Source organism: Corapipo altera, unplaced genomic scaffold (assembly GCF_003945725.1).
Source record: "Corapipo altera isolate COAL_440 unplaced genomic scaffold, ASM394572v1 1b, whole genome shotgun sequence".
Taxonomy (NCBI): Eukaryota; Metazoa; Chordata; class Aves; order Passeriformes; family Pipridae; genus Corapipo; species Corapipo altera.
This window is the reverse complement of record NW_020884881.1, coordinates 1172062-1193087: the sequence shown is the minus strand read 5'-3', so window position 1 is coordinate 1193087 and position 21026 is coordinate 1172062. Positions and strand designations below refer to the sequence as shown.

Sequence of the window (21026 nt, the reverse complement as noted above, 5' to 3'; positions counted from 1 at the left end):
TAAAGCCCTATTTGATCATGTTTCCTTTGCTAGTTGCAGTACACTATATCAAATAGGCAATTACCCAGACTCTTGCATTGTGGTCACTGTATTCATTAAAATTACCACAATTGTCATTAAGCCCATATTTCTGTTTAGAAATTCCCACACAGAAATATCAGTTTATAGGTTATGAAGCACACACACATTTAGCCTGGTATGTCCAGGATGTATTGGTCAGTGGATCCTTGACTTGGAGTCAGCTGTGTTGGGTTCACTGGGCTCCGTATGCTCAGGCTATGCCTGCAGTTACCAGTCACCCAGGGCATCCTCCTGTCAGAGGCTGGGCCCTGATGCCAGATACCTAGAAGTTTTTCACAAATGACCAAGTTATTCTTTTTCATCCTGGTCAAAATTTCTGGCAAAAAAACCAGAGGATATGACTTCCAAAGCCAGCTGAATAGTAGCCCTTCAGAGAGCCCAAGGAGGAATTAAGATTTCTGTTCAAACTCCTATATGTCCTAGACCAGTAATTTTCACTCCTTCCATCTGGTCTAGTAAATCTGTTGTGAGAAGGGATGGACACACAAAGGACTGATATAGCTGCCTTTGGAAGTGGAATTTACATCTCTGACTCAGAAGTTAATAAGTTTTATATGACAATGACATCCAGCAAATAAATAGGGAGAAGTTCTGAAGAACAGGGAGAGCCAGTGTAGGGAGCAGGGCAGAAGCATACTGAAGCTGACCTTTGGGTTGTGTGAATGCATGTATGTATGTGATAACCAGCATATCTCTTAAGTAACAGGTTGCCCAGAGAAATTGTGGCTGCCCCATCCCTGGAACTGTTCAAGGCCAGGTTGGACAGGGCTTTGAGAAAGCTGGTCTAGTGAAAGGTGTCTCTGGCCATGGTAGGGTGGTTGGAAGGAACTAGATAATCCTTAAGGTCCCTTCCAACCAAAACACTTGATGCCATGTTTAGCTAAACTGACTATGCTCTATGTAATCTTAACAACTGCCAACTGTAATATTTTCTTAGTTTAGAGGGTTTGGATTCTTTTTTCTTTCCTCAAGATGAAAGGGGTGGTAGAACAAAGGGAGTAACTGCAATCGATTTTTAATTAAATATTCTTTAAATTTATTCTATTAATTTTTTTTCTAGATGTGCAGAAGAATACTTTGAAGTGTACCACAGCATCACAGAGTGTTGTTTAGTGTGGTCAATAAAGAAGTGATCTGCCAAAACTCTGAAGGAACCATTATTAAAGTTACAGTATTTCTCAACCAAGGGGATATGCTACTTGATTTCCTGGTTCGATTGCCCATCAAAATCTACTCTTTCTTTAAAAGAGCCTACTTAAAGTGCCTCAAATTTTGCCAAGCCTTGAATCATGCACACACAGCAGTTGTAGCCAGGAGCTAACACTTGGCAAAAAGACCTTTTAAGGGTTTAATGAATTTTTTACAGGACTATGATCTTCAAAGTACAAAATGTGCTGTATTTCAGGCCAATTACATGACAGAAATGTGCATTTAGTGATTTTTTTTTTCCAAGCTAAATTAGACATTTATTTTCTGTTACAGATAAATGAATGCCACTAACAGAGAGCAGCAACCATATTTCTCATCTTCATGTGGAAGTCCATAACGAAAATTCTTCTATCATTTATTCATCTGAATTCCCATTTAGAATATACTGTTATACATAATTACTACAATAGCCATATTCTGATTTAGCCTATATTTGGATAGCACAATATTGTGTTAAAACATGAGTTTTAACATTTGTCATAGGTTGAGATTGCCCCCCCCGAGAGGCTGGGGGGCTCAGAGGTGATTGGGTGCCAGGACAGTGTTCCCTGGAGAGCCAATCACCACTGATGTTGTTCTCTTCTGCTCAAAATCATATATCACAGCACCGGAAGCTGTTGGTAGCGTAGTCTTGGTTGTTTTGTTGTTGGTGTCTGCTGCATGTAGGTGGACAAGGCCAGGGGGAGAGGGGGCGGAGAGGGGAGCCCTGCAACCCCCCAACTCAGCCTTTGGCTAGTTAGAGTCAGCATTTGGAGTGTGTGCTATGAAGGAAGAGATTCACAGCACCTGAGGTAAGAGGAGAGAGGCAGGCTTTGTAGCCAAGCCCTCTTCCCCCTCCTTTTCTGCAGTGAAGCTGTAGAGAGGGGCTTCTTCTTTCCCTCCACTATAAGCGGAGGAGAGGCTCAACTTGAAGCTGAGCCAAGTGGACGGGTTGTGGAAGTAGGCCCGGCGCTTGGGAGAAGAGTCCCAGGCGAAACTGGAGACGAGCCAAGAGCTCGAGAGTTGCCTGCCGAAGTTGACCGGGGGCAGCTGAGAACTGATGTGGAGGAATGAGGATTCCAGGATGTGGACACTTGATAAGCTACACTGCAGCAACCTACGAACCAAGGTGAGACACCGAGAGGGAGAAATCAGCAGCAGCAAAAGAGCAATGACTCAAAGCTATCTTCTCGGACTTCATGAGGAGGAGAGACTACAACAAACAACTAGAACTTGGTGAGAGCGGAGCGTTCAGGAGCCCAGAACACTCCCACAGCAAAAGACTGTGTTACATATCAACCTTAAAGGCTGCTCCGGGACTAAAGTTAAAGGAGGGGCTTGAAAGGACTGACTGATAGTAATGTAATATATATATATAGTTGCCTTTAGTTTGTATAGAATTTATTTGTGTAAATAAATGTATATACTTCCCCTTTCCCCTACAGAAGCCTCTGGTCTGAAAGTTTCTCTCCGGTGTTAGGATAAATTGTGGGAAGGGGTGGGGAGAAGCCTAAAAATTGGATTTTAGATTTCTAATGTGGCTCAAACTGCCACAACATTTTAATTTTGAAAAGAAATTTGTTCCCATAAAAGAACAACTAACAAAAAAATCAGAATGTTGGGAAGGTATATGAAACATCAAACAGTTCTCCAGTTCGTTAAAAAAATGAAGAAATTAGTCAAATTACAGACTGTATACAGTTATTTTTAAAAACTATTCTAAATACATCCCTTTTCCATACAGATCATATTTTTTATATAGAATTAAGTTCTTGAGAACTGGTGGAAGTGGAAATTTCTTCATGGATGACAGTTTCTGGAGTCTCTTTAAGCACATGAGTTTACATATTTTCAGACACAGATGTTTCAAAAAGAAAGGATTATCTAAAGAAGTCAGAGAAAAATGGTGGAAAAATCAATGCCATTGACAATGACTGTAAGTTAGTTCACAATCTCAAAATATGCTCTAATAAAATTAACATAAAAATCTATTACCTTGAGGCATTATTATTTTGTTACTTCTGAATAAAATACCACTCAACTTCAGAATTGTGGTGACACACAATGCCCATATTAATCAAAGATCTTCTGTCAGATATCTGTTCAACATTATTGTCTCCCTTTCAGATATATGCACACCGATGAACAATCTCTCCTTTCCCTAGGTGCACCTTTTAAAAGTTGCATGTTGAGGACAGCCACAGCATTTTCCACTTCTGCTGTATCAATAAGGCAGCAGGACCAGACCTTACCATCCTTGGGCCTGCTGAGTAGGCTGAACAAATACTTCTGCTACTGATATCAGTCAAAGATTTCATTTAACTTAGCCTTCCTGAACGTCAAAAAAACTTGCACCATACTTGAAATATCAGCAGTGAAGAGTTCCAAATTCTTTGGATGTTCCTGTGACACTTACAAAAACCAGTTCCTCTGCATGCTAATGAAAAATACTGAAGCAAAAATTAAATACAGAGTACCAGTTTTGAACATAAATATGTTTTTTAACAGCTGATGTTAAATCAAGTTCTATTTAAAATTATTTTAAAAGTCAAATAAAATCAATGTGTGCAAAGAGAACATTTAGTACATTCCCCAAATCATTTTTTTAAGTTAAGTTTGGTGAAATCTATCTCTGGTGCAACCAATGGTAGACGATTCAAAATTAAAGCACCCAGTAGAAATAGTCAATTATAGAATTAATAATGGCAACTCTAGATTGTCTATTGTGTAAATCAAAGTAAGGAAATTATGCTACACATGGTGATTGCACACCATGTACCACCTTGAACATAAGGGATCTAAAACATGCCTTATGATAATCCTTGAACAATTAATAGACTTGAGAGATTAAGAGAGCAAAAAGAAGGATGGAAGTGGGAGCAATATTCCTCAACAAAAAAACTTTGTGCCCTATAGCTGTGCAATGACTAGTGTTATGTCAGTTAATAAGGAGTTTGATAAGTACCTCAGTGGCCCTGCTTAACTAAAAAGGCTTCCCATACAACAGTGACATTCATAGACTCATAGAATCATTTAGGTTGGAAAAGACCTCTGAGATCAAGTCCTACCATTAACATAACACTGACAAGTCCACCACTAAATCATGGCCCTAAATTCCTTACGAGATTAATTTGCACCAGGTGCACATTTGCCATACTGCAGTCCAATTAACTAATTTATGACCAGTGGTAATAGGTAAAGATCATCTCAATCTAAGGACTGGATGACAGGCACAACCTGGTTCTTAGCTAGTACATATTTGGATGAATGTGAGCTGACATAAGCAATTTAAGTGTCCTATAATTAACCATAACATTATTAACTGGAAGTTAGACGTTTATCCAATCTGATGTATCTCTGTCCCTTCTTCCTGTGTTTCTAGAAAAAACTTCATTCTTATGCATGAAGGAACATAATCCATGCAATCTATAAAAACACAACCCACTTTTTCTGCTAAGTGTTTCAATCAAGGAACAATAGACTAACAGAACTGAAAGAGACAACACATCAAGTCGTAATTTCAAAATCTGTGCAGAAAAATGCGAAAATAATAAATTTTAAAGCACATTACCCCTTCCTCTGTATTCCAAAAGAAGGGCTATGGAGTCTGGATTACCTCCTCCAGCTACTTTAAACAGTACTGATGCATGATCATCTGCTAAGGCCTGGACATCTCCACACTGAAGGAGGATACAGAACCTATATCCAAAGTGATTTGTAGATCATCATAAAAGCAAACCCAGAGTACTTTGCTCTTCATTTTCAGATGTATTTAAGTTAAAACTTTACTAAAACAAGAAATATTTCTTGTGGCAAATTTAAAACTCAAAGGCAGAACAAAAGGTGTACAGATACACCTGGCTCTGGTCTGCTTTGACTCTAAGTGTTATAACTGAGGACTTTCAAACTGGCATATTTCAAAAAAAATTCATTTCATTAATTAATACCAATATAATTCTATTCGTGGAAGGAAAGATAGAAGGCAGAGAGAGACAGAAGGAGGGAAGAAGGAAGGGAAGAAGGGAGGGAAGGGAGTAAAGAGAAATATAGAAGGGCAAAAAGGGCACATATAGCAGTAAGTCTCTCCTTGACTGAGCCACTCTTTTCACATGCACTATGGAAACTTGTAAGCATCACTCCAGTCTAGCAGGAATGCTCATCTATGCTTCCTTTCCTTCTAAGAAACCAAATCTTCTCATTTATCACTCCTCTTTCTTCCCTTTTCTATGACCACCCTGAAACACCTGAGCAGCCAGGCAGAGGTGTATTTCTCTTTTCCTGATTACACAGCTTTACGATTAAGATGCTCCAGCACATCACATTGACCATATTCATCAGCAACACCTAATGGTGTTGCTCAATATTCACCCTTAATGTTCACATTTCCACCATTCTTCAGAAGATCAACAATGTCTTTGCATCTCTGTTTGGCATCTTCATGCATTGCTGACCAACATTTCATGCACAGTTGGTGGATAGTACAGTTGTATTTAATCAGAGTGGATACCATTTCAAAAGAGCCCCATCTTGTAGCTAAAAATATAAGTACATTTTCAAGTATTGTCTTGAAAGTTAAAGACATCTAATAAGTTTAGAAAAGCTTTTCTATGTGTTCCAATATAAAGAATTTAAAAAGATTTCCAGTCCTAGAAATCTGGGAATCCAATATTTGGTAAATGAATAAATATTTCAGCTGCTTCGGAAATCAAGGTACACGAACACAAGTTCAAAACCGTCAGTTTGGGGCATGGAAGGCAAAAGCAGCAATACTTTGATTCTGAGAAAACAGAAGCAAGAGTATCACAAGGAAAACAACAATTAAAATAACACAATATTAAAATTGTGTCTAAAGTTGTTGCAAACATTACAGTGTCTCTGGAAAATTCCACCTCTCACTTTCTTTTCCACCTGGGTAGCTCTAATCCTAGTGTCTACACAGTGGTCGTTGTCAACCAAAGTACAGTTGACATCTGTCATACTTAAAGGCCATGTTCCATAGTTTTGAGGTTCCATGGTTTTAATGGATAACTACACCTGCCTATTATTTACATGTAAAAGACTGATGCTAAGTAAGAATCTAATTTTACTTTTAGACTACCCTCTGAAATAGAAGATACCTCCACGGACTGGTGGGGTAGCTGAGGGAGATAAGCATCATAGGGTTAGCAAATTTAACTTTTGTGAATGTCCCATTACCCAAGAAGGTTTTTAAGAGTCAACAGTCTTCATAATTATCCACAATTGCTTTGAAGTACAGTGTTACCAAATGTAGTACCTGAAAGCCCAGATCATCCCACTAGATAAATACTTCTTCAGCATTCACCTTTCTACTACAGAGTCCTCCAATCGGTTTTAAAATTAAAAGGAGCAAATAAATCATAAGAATCATCTATTAAGTGGTGTTAAGCACCCAATTCTCTATTTCACTGAAACTAAGATTGAAATGTATGATGCACAACAATATCTACATCCAACTGTCAGTGCTAAGTGACAGAAAAACATAAAAAATAAAAAGCATCACAGAAACAATACATAGCTGACAGACCTCACTTTCAGGAGTTTGTATACAGAAATATTTAGGAAAATAAACTGCCATTATAATGGGAAAGACCTTTTTCATCAGCACTAGTTAACTCTTCACAGGACTCATTAAAAGCAATAGCTGAAAAACAGCTGAAGTTTCACAGACAATCATCGAAAAGAACTGAAGCAACGAAAAGCTGGGTATTGCAGAAGAATCCCTTACAAATGTCTCAGCACCTCAAAATGGTAATACAGTAATAGCATCTGATGAGAGTTACTAAAAATTCAGATAACTGAATATATTAATACTGATAATTGTATTATATATTGTATTTTCTCATATTAATTTCACAAATTGATTCTCTTTAGAAGCATGAAGATGCTTTGACATTTAACAGAAACTGGAAGTTAGTATAGCTAAATTATTCATGAATAGTAAAGCTCATTTAAGTCTACCAGTAGCATAATATCTTCCAAAGGAATCATCTTTCTTTAGACTGTGGTATTATTTAGAAATGCAGTTGAAGCTTGTTTTCAGTACAAGAGGGGAGGGAAATGAGATGAGATGTTTTTAAAACTATCTGCCTACTCCTGAACAAATCATCTGACAAAACTAAAAATCTCCACTGACCATCAGATCTGCAAAAAAAGTATACTCCAGTTAAAACAATGGCTTATTCTTGTACTGTTCTTGTACCTTAAGATGGTTAAATAGGACCACACTGGTAAAGGTCTTCTAGCATCTGAAGATATAGAGAAAGCACCTTAAACAAAAAATAGGTCCCGTTTTCTCAGAAGCAGTTCAGCAATCACCTAAAACAGAAGAAGCATGTTGAAGATCAGCCTGGTGATCACCTAAAGTATGATGAGTGCTGAACTGAACACTGGGTACATTTTACCAGGTGCTGGGCATTTAGTTTCATCTAAAAAGATGACCAGTATCTAAACCATGCAAGCCAAGGGCAGTACTGGGATGAGTACGTAACAGAGAGGAAGAGCTGCCATTGACGTTGCTTAAACCCAGAGAGAGGAGGCAATTACCAATAAGAAGTGGAGTTTCTCCTTTGTAATTTGAGGTATTGGGATAAACACAGTTTTCCACTAACACTCACACATTTTCCACAAAACAGCTTTTGCTGTGAAGCTTAAAGCTGTTTCTCCATTGCATGTTTTGTATTCCAACATTGTTTCATAAGAGGTAATAAAGGGAAAAAAAATAAGACAAAATTAAAGCACAAGGTTGTTAACACATAGATAAATCAGAAATCCTTAAACACTAAGTCTATAAAAAGCACCTGTAATTACGTTAACCTAGCAAGTATTGCCAAACACACTGAATATTACATAGTAATTTTTGTGTTGTCTGCTGGTTTCTGAACAAAACTTTAAAAATGGTCCAAGTTATTTGCTGGTCTAAATTGATGCAACTTTTCCAAAACCAGAAAATTTGCCTGAACATTTAAACAACATAAGCAAGATGCTCCTTGGAAGACTTGATCATACTTTTTTTAGTAAACAGTTCTAGCCTCTTGTTGTGTTTATTGCTCTGTGTTTCTTTGCTACTCTCCTTACCTTGTGGGATATTTTTACCCTACTTGCCATCTAAAATGACTGCAAGTATTTGTGGAATTGGCCAAGCTGCAGCCTTGTGCAGTGGAAACCACCCTCTTTGATCAGTTTCCTCCAAAGCACGTGTCAGGTTCACAGGTTCTTGAAAATTCCAACAGATAAACAAAATGTAGTAGAAAAAGTAATATATAGAAAGCTCGTATTTGCAAAAGGACTATTTTATTTCAGGGGTTTTACCTTGCTTCATGAATGTTACAATTTTCCTATTTTCCTCACGAGGTGGTACACTCGTGAGTCATCATGTGTCATTAATTATCACTTTTAATGATCCTTAATATGTAAAAAAATCCCCCTGAGCAAACCACAAACACTCACAAATATAGCTTTATCTTTATACTTCCAAGGCATGGCCTATCAAAAAACACGAAGAACTTTGCAGTTTCTGCACTGCTTCTGCAGTCATGCAGTTTAATGGACATTCACAGGTACTGGGTCCAAAAGCCCGGGCGATGGTCAAGCCATGCCAGCTATTATTTTCAAGGTGTGAGAGCCATTGAAATACTCAGTGGATTAGTAACAGAGTACGTCAAACCTTTTAACTATAGTCATCAACTTAAATTCAGTCTGCTCATATCACCAACTTTAACTATGGCTTATGTTCACTGTCCTTTTTACTAGTGGTATCTCATCAACTGACCATCTTGCTAGCAAATTCTGACTCTGACTGGAAGGCCAGGAATGTTGCTCGCTACAAAACCTTCTAGGTTTTTGAAGTGTAAAATGTAAAATGTAGTCTTTATCTATGGTAAAAGACACTTAAGGAAAAAACCCTTAAGTTAATATATTGTCTAGCTGCACCTGCCTAGGTTTTTCCAAGTGAGCTTTGGGGTTTGACAGTTTCTCTGTTTGATTCCATCTTAGTGGCTTAACACATTTGTCCTTTAATCAGACTGAGGACACCAGATGTTGAATTTTTTTAAATTTTTTTAATTTTAAACTACTACTCCCACAGTTTGTGTAGTCATGTGCTGTATCTACCACACTGAACACTTCTCATTAGAGTGTTGCACAGATATTGAACAATTATACTAAGAAGCTGTTGCATGTTTTTCACAGAACAATCATCATAGTGCATTCTAGTCATTCTGCGAAGAGAGAAGGAACACTGGAAAAGTTATTTGGAGGACATTTTCTGAAAATTATTCTCAAGGGAAAGTACTGATCAGCTTTCTTTTTAGATTAATTTCTACATTGCTCTCGTAAGCAGTAAGTCAATCAAAGTACCATAGCCAGTATTTTAATCCCATTCACAAATACTTTATTACTTAGTATATTATAATAAAGCTTGCAAATCAAAATTAAATTAGTAAGGGCTTACAGTCAGATTGACTCAGAAACTCTTGGATTCCGATTCCCACATAATATGGTTTCCCACCTCTTTTAATATGTACTGGAACCATGGTCTGATTTTTAACTGCAAGGAAGGAAATCTGAAGGAAAGTAGAAAAAAACGTGCACTTAAATCCCATTTTCTCTGAAGGAAAAAATATACAACTTTGGTCTTGAGTGTCATCTCTGAACACAAAAAAAAAAGGAGTCCATGAATAAAGGGATGTTCACAGAAACATTTTCATTTGGGACTTAGAAAAACAGAGATTTATATTATTCATAAGAGACAATACTTTTCTGAAAGGTTCTCTTTTCCTTCCTATTTTGTCTCTAATCAAGGCTGCAGCACAACAGTCCAAAAGATTTAACACGTAAGTTAGACTGATGAACTGGCCATCACAATGTGGACATACATACCGCTCTCCCTCATCTCTCGTGGTCTATGCGCTCTATTGACAGGCAGGAGAATTCTGAGTCAAGGTTTTTTTATGTATTTATCCTCTCATTTTCATAAGCACTTTTCTAATTGTGATGATACTTGAAAGCTTCCATCATTTAATCCACAAATACGCACTGTTCTGAAGACTCACCAACCCTTTAGACAGCAAAGATAAAATCTCTCTTAGACTAGCAGTTTTACAAGTATATCTCAATAAACATACCTACAACCTCAGCCTCCCATCAACTAAAAGGAAAGTACATTTTAGAATTCATTAACATTTCACTGGCAGCTAAGAGGTGCTCCTAATGAAAACGAACAGTTAATTTATTAATAAGATAATGGTTATTATTAATAAGATAATTTATTAAGAAAAAATTGTAACATTATATTTACCCTAGAGCCTGAAGCAAAAAGGCTCCTGAAGACTTATACAGGCCTTAGATCAGAGCCTCACATTGCAAACTCTCTGAAAATAAGTCTGGTTTACTATATTACAGTATCCCTATAATACTGTTAACATACGGTTTAGTCCTGTGAGATGATCAGTACCCTCCAACATCCGTGATTCCAAGAACAGTTAAGAGCACTGAGCATTATAGTTGTCTAGTGATAAAATCCATTTATTTTCAGAAAAAATGTATTGCCTTTCTATCACCCCTTTCTCTCCAAAAGATAAGAGGAATAAATTAGTTCAGAGGCCATCACAGAAACTTTTCATATAATGTCATATAATTTCCATACCCATGTGGCAGCTATCTCCTGGCTTTGCTATACTCCCCTGACTGATTATGTCACAGGCAACACAAAGATCTTCTTGAACACAGACTTAACCAGTAAGGTCTCAGATGAGCAGTGTTTCAGAACAGTTGTGTGTACTGTTTTCAAATTATCTTATCCCACAAACATTAACATACTATAAAATGAGAAAGTCAGTAAGGCAGCAAGTGACTGTGACAGGGTAGAGTAAGTCAAAGAGCTCAGCACAGCACAAGTGCTGGACACACTGTCAGGGGTCTATACACGCTTCGAGAGCCTGATTTGCTATATCACTGCTGATAATAAGCTCTGCTGAGGTGACACGGTCTGACTGAAGTGTGGATGTTCTACATGGATCACAGGGGAACATAACAGCATGGCTGGTACACTGAGCAGCAGCAGAGACATCCCTGCTACGCTACATGGCAATGAAAAGGTTAAGTATCAGCAAAATTTTCTTCCATTGGCTGTTTATCAGTTGCTAGACCCATACACTAGATCACTGGAAACAACTGCAAATGCTTACTCTAAAGGAGTTTTACTTTTTGTATTACCAAGAATATTTTCCTTAAACAACATTTTGAGTTGCCTGATATTTTTCTCATTTTTTTTACATTCATGACCGAAAAACTAGATATTACTTCTTGATGTTGCTCTCTAAATTACTTTTTTTTTCATTGGAAAAAATATTAACTACTTGCTAATCATGGAAGTTGCATTCTTCCTTGGAAAGAAGTGTATCAAGTGTTCATTGCTTTTAAACATGTGAAGTTTTGTGAGAGTTAATGTTATTCTAATTTCTTATCCTTAAAATAAACTAGACAACCTTAGCTTCACTCTATAAATAGAAGGCCTTTAGGCATGCAAAGAGGTTATTCATAGCAATAAAATAATTAATAGCAATCTAAATTTGGACTCAGTGAATTAAATATTACAGTTATAAACTATTTCTCTGTTAATCTAACTGGCGAGCATACCATATTCTCACCTTTTCAAACCATTATCTTCCCACTGTTCCTCTGGGGCTTGCATTTTGAACAGCCAGGAATGGTGCCCTGCAAGCTGAGGTGTCCTGTGATACTTCTAAAATTAAATACACAGTTGCTAGATAAATTAAGGTCTGACCTTGTACAACTGTAACATAAGCTGACTCGACCCACAGGAAAGTATTACACATGACTTCTCTAAAATCTCATCAAATGTAACACGAGGTCTGGGGGGGTATAAGAAGATTATCTGTGTCCCCATTGGTTAAACAACTCCCATTAAGAAAATAAATTATTTGCCAATTATTCTCAAGGGCTACGTTAACAAAATCTGGCAGCATATTTACATAAATCACAACAAATCTGAGACGGTTTAGCCTTTAACTAGTTGCAGATTCCACCATAATACATCACCAAACCTTTGTCCAGATACCAAATCATTTGGTAATTTGTAAGGCTTCACTGTGAGATAAACTTATTGGTAAGACAAACAAGGGATAAGGAGTCATAGCAATAGCAAGGCCTTCTTAGAGTGCCTACATACTGGATATTAACACAGAATAATACTCTTAACAGAGTCCCCAGTCTTAAACAGATAATAAATAAACTGTGAAATGCCATGTGGGTGGTTTGGGGGTTTTTTTGGTTTGTTTTCAAAACCATGTACTTATTGAATGTACACTGATAATACTTCTTAGTTCTTGGTTTAGTTATATTTTAAAATAAATTATGTATTGAAACAGGGTTTGACAATTCCAGGAACTTCCTACAGTATCACTTTAGGATTGATTCCATGAACATTTTCATCAACAAGGTCTACAGTTTTATACTCTTTATATTAGGATGTGGCAAGGATACCCAATGCTTGGTCTGTTTAAACCAATCAGAACTATTGTTTGAACTATAGTAACTGAGCTAAAATATTGCCTGACACAGAACAATTTGTGCTGTGGTTGACTAGTGTAATCAGAAGAGAGATCATCTGGTTGGACCATCAGAGAAAGGGGGAAAATGCAGGAATTATCTAATAAAAAAAATGCAGAAACTTTCAAAGACCATCATTTTGATAAGAGAGTCTCTGTGCCTTGGAAAGAAATCCCAGGTCTTTCTGATGTAATCCCAAAGAACACACAGAAGCGGGGAAGCAAAAACCCTGAATTTTGATATAAACTGTATCGATCACTTTGCTTTAGTTACAGATTGGCAGTAGTGCATGTTTTATTAAAGGACAGGGTTTCAGGGAGAACTCAATGGTATTCTGAAACTCAGTGTGATCAGTTTGCTTACCAGTTATGGAAAAGAGGAGCTCAACAGCAGGGCAAAGGAATTATAAAGAAAAATTTGTCCAGAATATGACAGAACGACAGCATCACAGACTGTGCTGAATTGGAAGGGACTCACAAGGATCATTGACTCCAACTCCAGGCCCTGCACGGGACCATCCCCAAGAGTCACACCAGGTGCCTGAGAGTATCATCCAAACACTTCTTGAACTCTGTCATGGTTGGTGCTGGGGAGCCTGTTCCAGTGCCCAACCACTCTCTGGGTGAAGAACCTCTTTCTAATATCCAACCTAAACCTCCCCTGACACAACTTCAGGCCACTGCTTCGGTGTAGGAGGTGTGTCCCAGGGGCCAAGAGATCAAGGGACATGCGCAGGGACAGACAACCCCATTGGTTAGAAGGTCACATGGTTTTAGGGGATATAAGGAAGTGCCGAATTTGAAATAAACCTCTTTCATTTCCACCTCAGAAGAGCGTGCATCATTCTTTATCACATAAAGACCCCAACGCTACACTTCGGGTCCTGTCACTGGTCACCACAGAGAAGAGAGCAGTGTCTGCCCCTCCTTCCCTCACAAGGAAGTTGTAACTGCAATGAGGTCTCCCCTCACTCTCTTCTCCAGACTGAACAGACCAAGTGACCTTAGGAGCTCCTCATACAGCTTCCCCTCAAGGCCTTTCCTTCACCATCTTTGTTACCCTCCTTTGGACACTCTCTAATACCTTAATATCTTTCTTACATTGCCGTGCCCAAAACAGCGCACAATATTCAAGGTGAGACCACACCAGCAGAGTGGGACAATTCCCTCCCTCGACCATCTGGTGATGCTTTGCCTGATGCCCCCCCAGGACAGGGTTGGCCCTCCTGGCTGCCAGGGCACTGCTGATGTATATTCAACTTGCCATTTACCAGGATCCCTGGGTCCCTTTCCTGGCACTGCTTTCCAGCATCTCATTCCCCAGTCTGTATGTACATCCAAGGTTGCCCCATCCCAGGTGCAGAATCCGGCACTTTCCCTTGATGAATTTCATACAGTTGGTGGTTGCCCAGTCCTCTAATTTGTCGAGGTCTCTCTGCAGTGCCTCCCTGCCTTCCAGGGAGTCAACAGATCCTTCCAATTTAGCATCATCAGCAAACTTACTTAGTATCCCTTCAAATCCTCTATCCAAGTCATTCATGAAGATGTTGAAGAGCACAGGGCCTAAGATGGAGCCCTGCAAAACCCCACTAGTGACACATCGCCAGCCTGATGTTTCTCCATTTACTCTACCACTTAACACTCAATATCTGAATCAATAAAATACAAATATACATGTCTACACAAAGCCTTTGTAAGATCCCAATACTAAAGCTTATGCCACAGGTGTTATACCAAGTATGGTAACCTACCTGCTAGCCAAGAAACCTGTTGCTGTGCGGAGTCATCTTCTTTCTCCCCCTCACCTCTCCAATCTTGGTTCTTTCCAGCACTTCCCAGAAGTCAGAAATAGTGTTTAGCTATGTAGGCAGCAAAATCAGCCAGTTCAGGACAGGAATTATAAAAATAACTCAAGAGTGAGGCAGAAATACTCTGTTAATATAAACTAAAAACAGTAAATAAACCAAAAGTTGCAGAACTGCCAAAAGAATTTTCTTAAAACTGTATTTGCAAGAAATTGGAAGCAGTGTTTAGACCGCTAAATAAAAGTGGACTTTAGGACAAAATATATTTTAATGAAGTGATTATCTTTAATTTAAAGACAACTGTCAGTAACAATAGATTAATAATTAAGTTTTGTTTTTACAGAGGTTACACCATTTTGAAAATTATATTGGCCATCTCCACTGGTCAGAAGGAGGTTCTTCAACTAGAGGCTCCCACGGTTTCCACTGCATCATTTTTCTTGCCAGGGAAAGCTCATTTTCAGCCTGTTAATAAACACCATAAACAAATTCTTAAATTCTATACAATCGACAAAGTATTAAATTAGCTCCATCACAGTTCATTTTCTCAGTGATGTCACTATCTATCATGATCACAGACTACCACAAATTTCACCTATAAATATCAAAAGAAACTGTATGTTTTGGGGGTTTGTTTTAAAAAAAAAAATTGAATCTCCCCCAATACCCAAACAGACAGTCTGTTCACCTAGACATTCCCAATGACAACTACATGATACTTTCCAGTCTATTTGGATTATGCCCCAATATTATTCAATCCTCTTCTGCCCTTTCCACTGATTTAGACTCTGTAAGAAGCAATGTAGGTACACATGTATATCTGTAAGCATAATACAACAAACAACTGTTAACTGTGTTAGGCTTTAGCACAGTCATCCCAATCACTACATGACAATTTGTTTTCTATTTCTTTTTCTGTTTGACTGTTTTGCAGCAAAGGAAGATATGCAAAACTGCCAATTTCCTGAACAGAAGTTCAGCCAAAGGAACACTGAAAACCACTTCTCCCTTTGTACTTCATCTTAAGATTCCCTGTTTTACCTGTACAATGACTTCTTCTATGCGACCACTATTCAGTTTGTCCTGCAGTTTTTGCACATCACTCTCCTGTGTATTCAAATACATATAAACACACATATAAACAAATGTTTTACTCAGAAGCAGAAAGCCTATATGAAGCATGAAAACAGTAGTTTAACCAGATCACACTCCAGTCTTCCTCAGAGCTACGATCAAATTAGCTGGCTTCTATCATTTTACATTATCAAAGAAATCTCACACTCATTTGTTATTAAAAAACAAACATCAAACTCTCAATGGTAAATACAAAGAATCAATACTATTTAGTGACATCCAAAGAAGTATCAGCAGGTAAGGGCTTTAGTATACATCTTGAAGTATACACCTTAAATACACCAGTATTGCATAGTTTAATGTATCAAAGTGTTTTAAAATACTGAAGGCAAGGATTGTACTCAGATACTACACTGGTAAGAGCACATGAATTTTTCAGTGCAAGTGTGGAAAAATTACCACTTTTCTACAAATCTTAAAAAAACCTATGTTTTCTTCTAAATTAACAATTGCTTTTAATATGTCATAAAAAGATCACAAAAATAAACCTTGATACTTCAGTTATTTCTGAACTAATACCTGAAAGTTATGTGTGCTTCTGAAAAACAGCCAGGCCTTCTGACAATCATTCTTCTCATCCTACAATTTTTTTCATGTGCAACATTAATGAAACAGCACTGTACTTACCTTTTTCACCAAATCAAATCGCTCATTTATAATCTGCTCAGTGTATTTCCTATATGCTGCATCTTTGGGAATGTTTTGCAGGACACCAAGTATTTTTGAGTACAGAATTCGCAGGCGCTGAAATGATCACAAAACATGGTTAAAATACACAACTACAATTATTTAACTTCTTGTCTTACTTAACCTATTAACTTAATATCTATACACAAAATACAGAAGATTATGGCATTCAATCCAGAAGTGTAGGATTAACTAATAACTAAGTCTGAGCCACTGAACTCTATCTTGGGTAAAACTGGGACTGAAAAGTTACCACGGTCACATTCCTCAAAGAAAAAAAAAAAAGGAAAAAAAGGAAAAAACAAAGAAAGTTGCAATCTGAAGTACATTTGATGCAAAATGGAAACAATAAAAGTTGTGTTTCTAATACTAAATACTCTGAATTAACCAGAAGCTTTTATCGCTGGATTTAAATGCAGGGATAAAGGACACACTGGGGTGAAGAAACTGCAGCTTTTGGACTGGATAACTATATCTAATTGATGAGGAATGGATGTCCTACAGAACAGTAAGAAACAGAAGCAGAATATGAAAAAAATACAAAGAAAAAAACCAGGAAACAAAAAGGAGACTGGCAACAAATCTATACTTCACCTAAAGCATTGTCCAGTTCTTCACTCTTGGCTTTCAAGTCGCTGAAAACACTAAAATGTACTAAGTTCACCCAAAAGGTGTCTGACAAGGTTGTAGACTAAAGCAGAATCATTTCTATAGAACAGAAGTGATATTTTCAATGGTTCTTTTTAACAGTATTCTTACGTATTGGTGCCAAAAGCATTTCTGAAATAAAATTTTTGTATAATAAGAAATTTCAAAGTGGAGAACTGAAAGAATTACTGAAGTTCTTTCAAAGCTCATGCCTCCTGAATAAGCATGATGTGGCAAACATGTTTCCATCACTGAGCCTGAGAAAATAAAAAGCAAGCACCAAATTGCTACAAAAACCACCTAATGCAGTTCCCAAGAACCACTGAAGTATTCCAATCTCAACAGTGCTTGCCACCACAGGGCCTTGATGTGGCTTTGCATCCTCTATCATGTAAGACTTATGAAGAACTGAATTGAAAGAGCTGTTCTGGCATTGCAGATGAAAGAAATCAAATACTGATTGATAAAAGTAGTTACATAAAGGAGGTTTCTGAAATCAGCACATGCCACTAAAAGTAGATGGGTAAAATAACTTATAATAATACCCATTAAATTTTTAAGAATTAATCTTCTTCCTTTATCGCTGTGGAAAATTTTTACTGTTTCATTAAGTTGGCACCAGTTTAAGGTACAGAGCATACCTACAAAATACATTACAAAAACCTTAGATCTCACTGACAGCTTCCATTAGCGACAGAACAAGATGCGTGACATACCTCATGAGGGTTTTCAACAACAGCCAATCCTACAAGTCCAGTGGTCTGCACAGAGAGCACAAACATAGTTAGCATACCTAAGCATCCATTCCCACGCTGATCGTTTTGTTTTGACTCCACATACACCTGACTGGGGCCATTCCGAGGCACGAGCCGGGCGTCCCGCGACCCCAGGGTCGGGGAGGGCGAGTGCCGAGCGGGACCAGCTCGCCTCACCAAGCGGCTGCCGGGGCAGCGCCGGCGCCCCCGCCGCCCCACACCGCGGGCCCGCCGGCATCCGGGCCCTGCGCTGCTCTCGGCCCTTCACTCGCGGGGTGCCCCGCTCGCTCTCACCCCGCCGCTCGGACACCCCCTGCCCTCCCCCAGAAAGGAAGCCCCCGCGCTGGAGCCGGAGCAGGACGCGGCCGAGGCCCCGGTACCGCCTCACCTTCCGCAGGGCCCCCGCCATGGCCCTCAGAGGACGCGGCGGAGGGCGCGGGGCTGCGCACGCGCCAGAGCGGCCCCCGGTGGGCGGGGCCGGAACAGCGCGCGTGCGCGGGTGTCCTCGCTGGAGGGGGCCCGTGCCTGGAATGGCGTCTGCTAAGACGGATTCGTTACCCAGTGTTGCTCAGCTGGTGTGATCACTTAATAAAGCAAAAAAATATTGATAGAAAATAGAGAACTTATTTTAAGGGGTTTGATATAGAGGCAATGGGAGAAAAAGAGCAGTGAAAAGGCAGGTTAAATAATTGGTAGAGATGAACATGATGTTCATTTGAAGATCCAGTTGTCCTATTAAGTCTCATTCTTATGCCTAGTTGCTAATTTAAAGGGTGAGTTTTGCATAGGGAGTAATTCTTTATAATAATTGTGTTGTAACTTTCTAAAAAAGCTATTAAGCTGTTAGTGTCCAAAGGAAGCCATTGAAGATGATGAAGGGCCTTGACGGGAAGCCTTGTGAGGAGCGGCTGAGGGCACTTGGTCTGTTCAGCCTGGAGGAGACTGAGAGGAGACCTCATTGCAGTCACAATTTCTTTATGAGGGGAGGAGGAGGGACAGGTGCTGATTTCTTCTCTCTGGTGACCAGTGACAGGACCCGAAGCAGTTGTGTCAGGGGAGGTTTAGGTTGGATGTTAGAAAGAGGTTCTTCACCCAGAGAGTGGTTGGGCACTGGAACAGGCTCCCCAGGGAAGTGGTCACAGCACCAACCATGACAGAGTTCAAGAAGTGTTTGGACGATACTCTCAGGCACCTGGTGTAACTCTTGGGGATGGTCCTGTGCAGGGCCTGGAGTTGGAGTCGATGATCCTTGTGAGTCCCTTCCAATTCAGCACAGTCTGTGATGCTGTCATTCTGTCATATTCTGGACAAATTTTTCTTTATAATTCCTTTGCCCTGCTGTTGAGTTCCCCTTTTCCATAACTAGTAAGCAAACTGATCACACTGAGTTTCAGAATACCATTGAGTTCTCCCTGAAACCCTGTCCTTTAATAAAACATGCACTACTGCCAATCTGTAACTAAAGCAAAGTGATCGATACAGTTTATATCAAAATTCAGGGTTTTTGCTTCCCCGCTTCTGTGTGTTCTTTGGGATTGCCTGGAGCTGGACTTCAGTGATCCTTGTGGGTCCCTTTCAACGCAGGATATTTTATGATTCTTTGGAAAGCTTTTGTTTAGAGATTTAAGCTTATAAGCTCCAATTAAAATATGCAAACTAGATCTAAGGGTACTGTGCAGGTTTGCCTTTAGCCATGTTTTTTTTAAGGACCATTAGTAAAGTTCCTGCAAGTTTAAAAATAAGAATATAGCGATATGATAAAAATCTGCAGTTTATTAAATATATATGCAATATTTACACAATGCACTTAATCATAGCAGTTTTATCGTAGTCATTAGGCCTATAATTTTACCTGACATAATTATTATAAATGGTTAATGACATATTTATGTAGGATTTTATGCAATTGGTATTGGGGAAGTAGGTCAGTAGAAGAGAAAAACAGTGTTCCTAGGGTATTGACTGCAGCAACTATTTTCACTGCATTCTTTATTATTGTTTTTTTTCTCCCAACTATTATTACTATAATTACAGAAATTTTTAGATTTATAAAATTGAAAAAGTGGAAAATACTTTGTCTCCTTCTTTGATTTTGAAGGCTTTTTCAGTCTTGACAGAGGTAGAAGCTGGTCTCTTCCAGATAAAACCACTAGATGGCATTCCAGAAGAGGACTTTGCTAAGGTTAACAAACACAATTTTCACATGAGAAATATTAAAAGATTACAGACTTGAATGAGGGCGAACAGTGTCACATGAGTAATGAAAATTAAATGGGTTTAGGTAATAAGTACTGAGCTGACCTGAGAGGAATCAAAATAAAAAAAACCCCAAGGCCTAGTATGAATGATATTGTCATGAAATGATGGGGGAGGAAGGAAAGTTGCCCAAATATGGTGACAACTACTGGAATTTTGTTTACTCTTTCATAACTCAGACATTCGCTGAACTTTTTTCTTGCTCAGTTATTTTCTCTACTTCTAAGGACATATTTGTCATGTGACTTAAAACAGCTCTCCTGTAAGCTCATGAATTCTGCTTCGGGGAGAGGAATTTTTTTTCAAGGCCCACTGCTGCTGAAATTTGATATCTGGTCTTTTAAAACAGTTTTACTGCTAAAAGTGCTCTTTCATCTTCTCCTTTTCACAAGTGCACGTATACATCTGCAATACAGACCCTGATTTATTCCAAGATGAATATGCTAGCAAGGCATAATTGGAAGACTGACTAATCATTTTGCTTGTTTTTTCTCCTTTAACTGTTGGAAATACATGATGATGCAAAAGATTTTCTCATTATCTGTTGTAATGTGGTTAGGTAAATCACTGCAAGCTCTAGAGTTAACAAACTTTAGATCTTTAAAACACTTTGAGATCATCTAATTGAAGTTGTCATGTGAGTGAAAAATCACCTTATATCCAAGGATCAGACCTAATAGAGACAGAGCCTGTTAAACCGGAAAAACAACTTTCCTATTGCCAGATAGCAGCAGTACTGAGGTTTCTGTCATTCCTAACCTGCCATCTGTGCTGCTTAACCTATCCTGAGTGGCCATGTTCTGAACGTGACACCATGTTAATCTTTGGCATAATTTCTGACAATGTTCAAAGGAAGATGAGTGGAAGCTGCTTTTTTAAAAGTT

General features: G+C 38.6%; 3 protein-coding genes across 3 annotated transcripts in view; all 3 read right to left on the bottom strand.

The window, feature by feature from the left end:
- Positions 1-13399, bottom strand: part of LMOD2 (leiomodin 2) — a 29949-nt gene extending 16550 nt beyond the window's left edge. Inside the window, exon 1 of the mRNA XM_027639676.1 lies at positions 9740-13399. The gene's annotated coding sequence lies outside the window, so the exon portion shown is untranslated. The remainder of the gene's footprint in view (positions 1-9739) is intronic.
- ASB15 (ankyrin repeat and SOCS box containing 15) lies at positions 2893-10180 on the bottom strand. The gene is given in 8 exon segments (XM_027639991.1): positions 2893-3153; positions 3686-3719; positions 4836-4949; positions 5561-5802; positions 7834-7920; positions 7923-7991; positions 8392-8502; positions 10168-10180. Coding segments are annotated over 8 exon segments (840 nt in total). The 3' UTR covers positions 2893-2983.
- A 1512-nt stretch (positions 13400-14911) lies between the features above and the next one.
- On the bottom strand, positions 14912-18354 carry NDUFA5 (NADH:ubiquinone oxidoreductase subunit A5). Its single transcript, XM_027639679.1, has 5 exons — positions 18275-18354; positions 17848-17892; positions 16424-16540; positions 15704-15769; positions 14912-15127 (listed from the first exon to the last, which is right to left on the bottom strand). The coding sequence occupies exons 1-5, from the start codon at positions 18293-18295 to the stop codon at positions 15026-15028; spliced, it is 351 nt and encodes a 116-aa protein (XP_027495480.1). The 5' UTR covers positions 18296-18354; the 3' UTR covers positions 14912-15025.
- Between the last annotated feature and the right edge of the window lie 2672 nt (positions 18355-21026).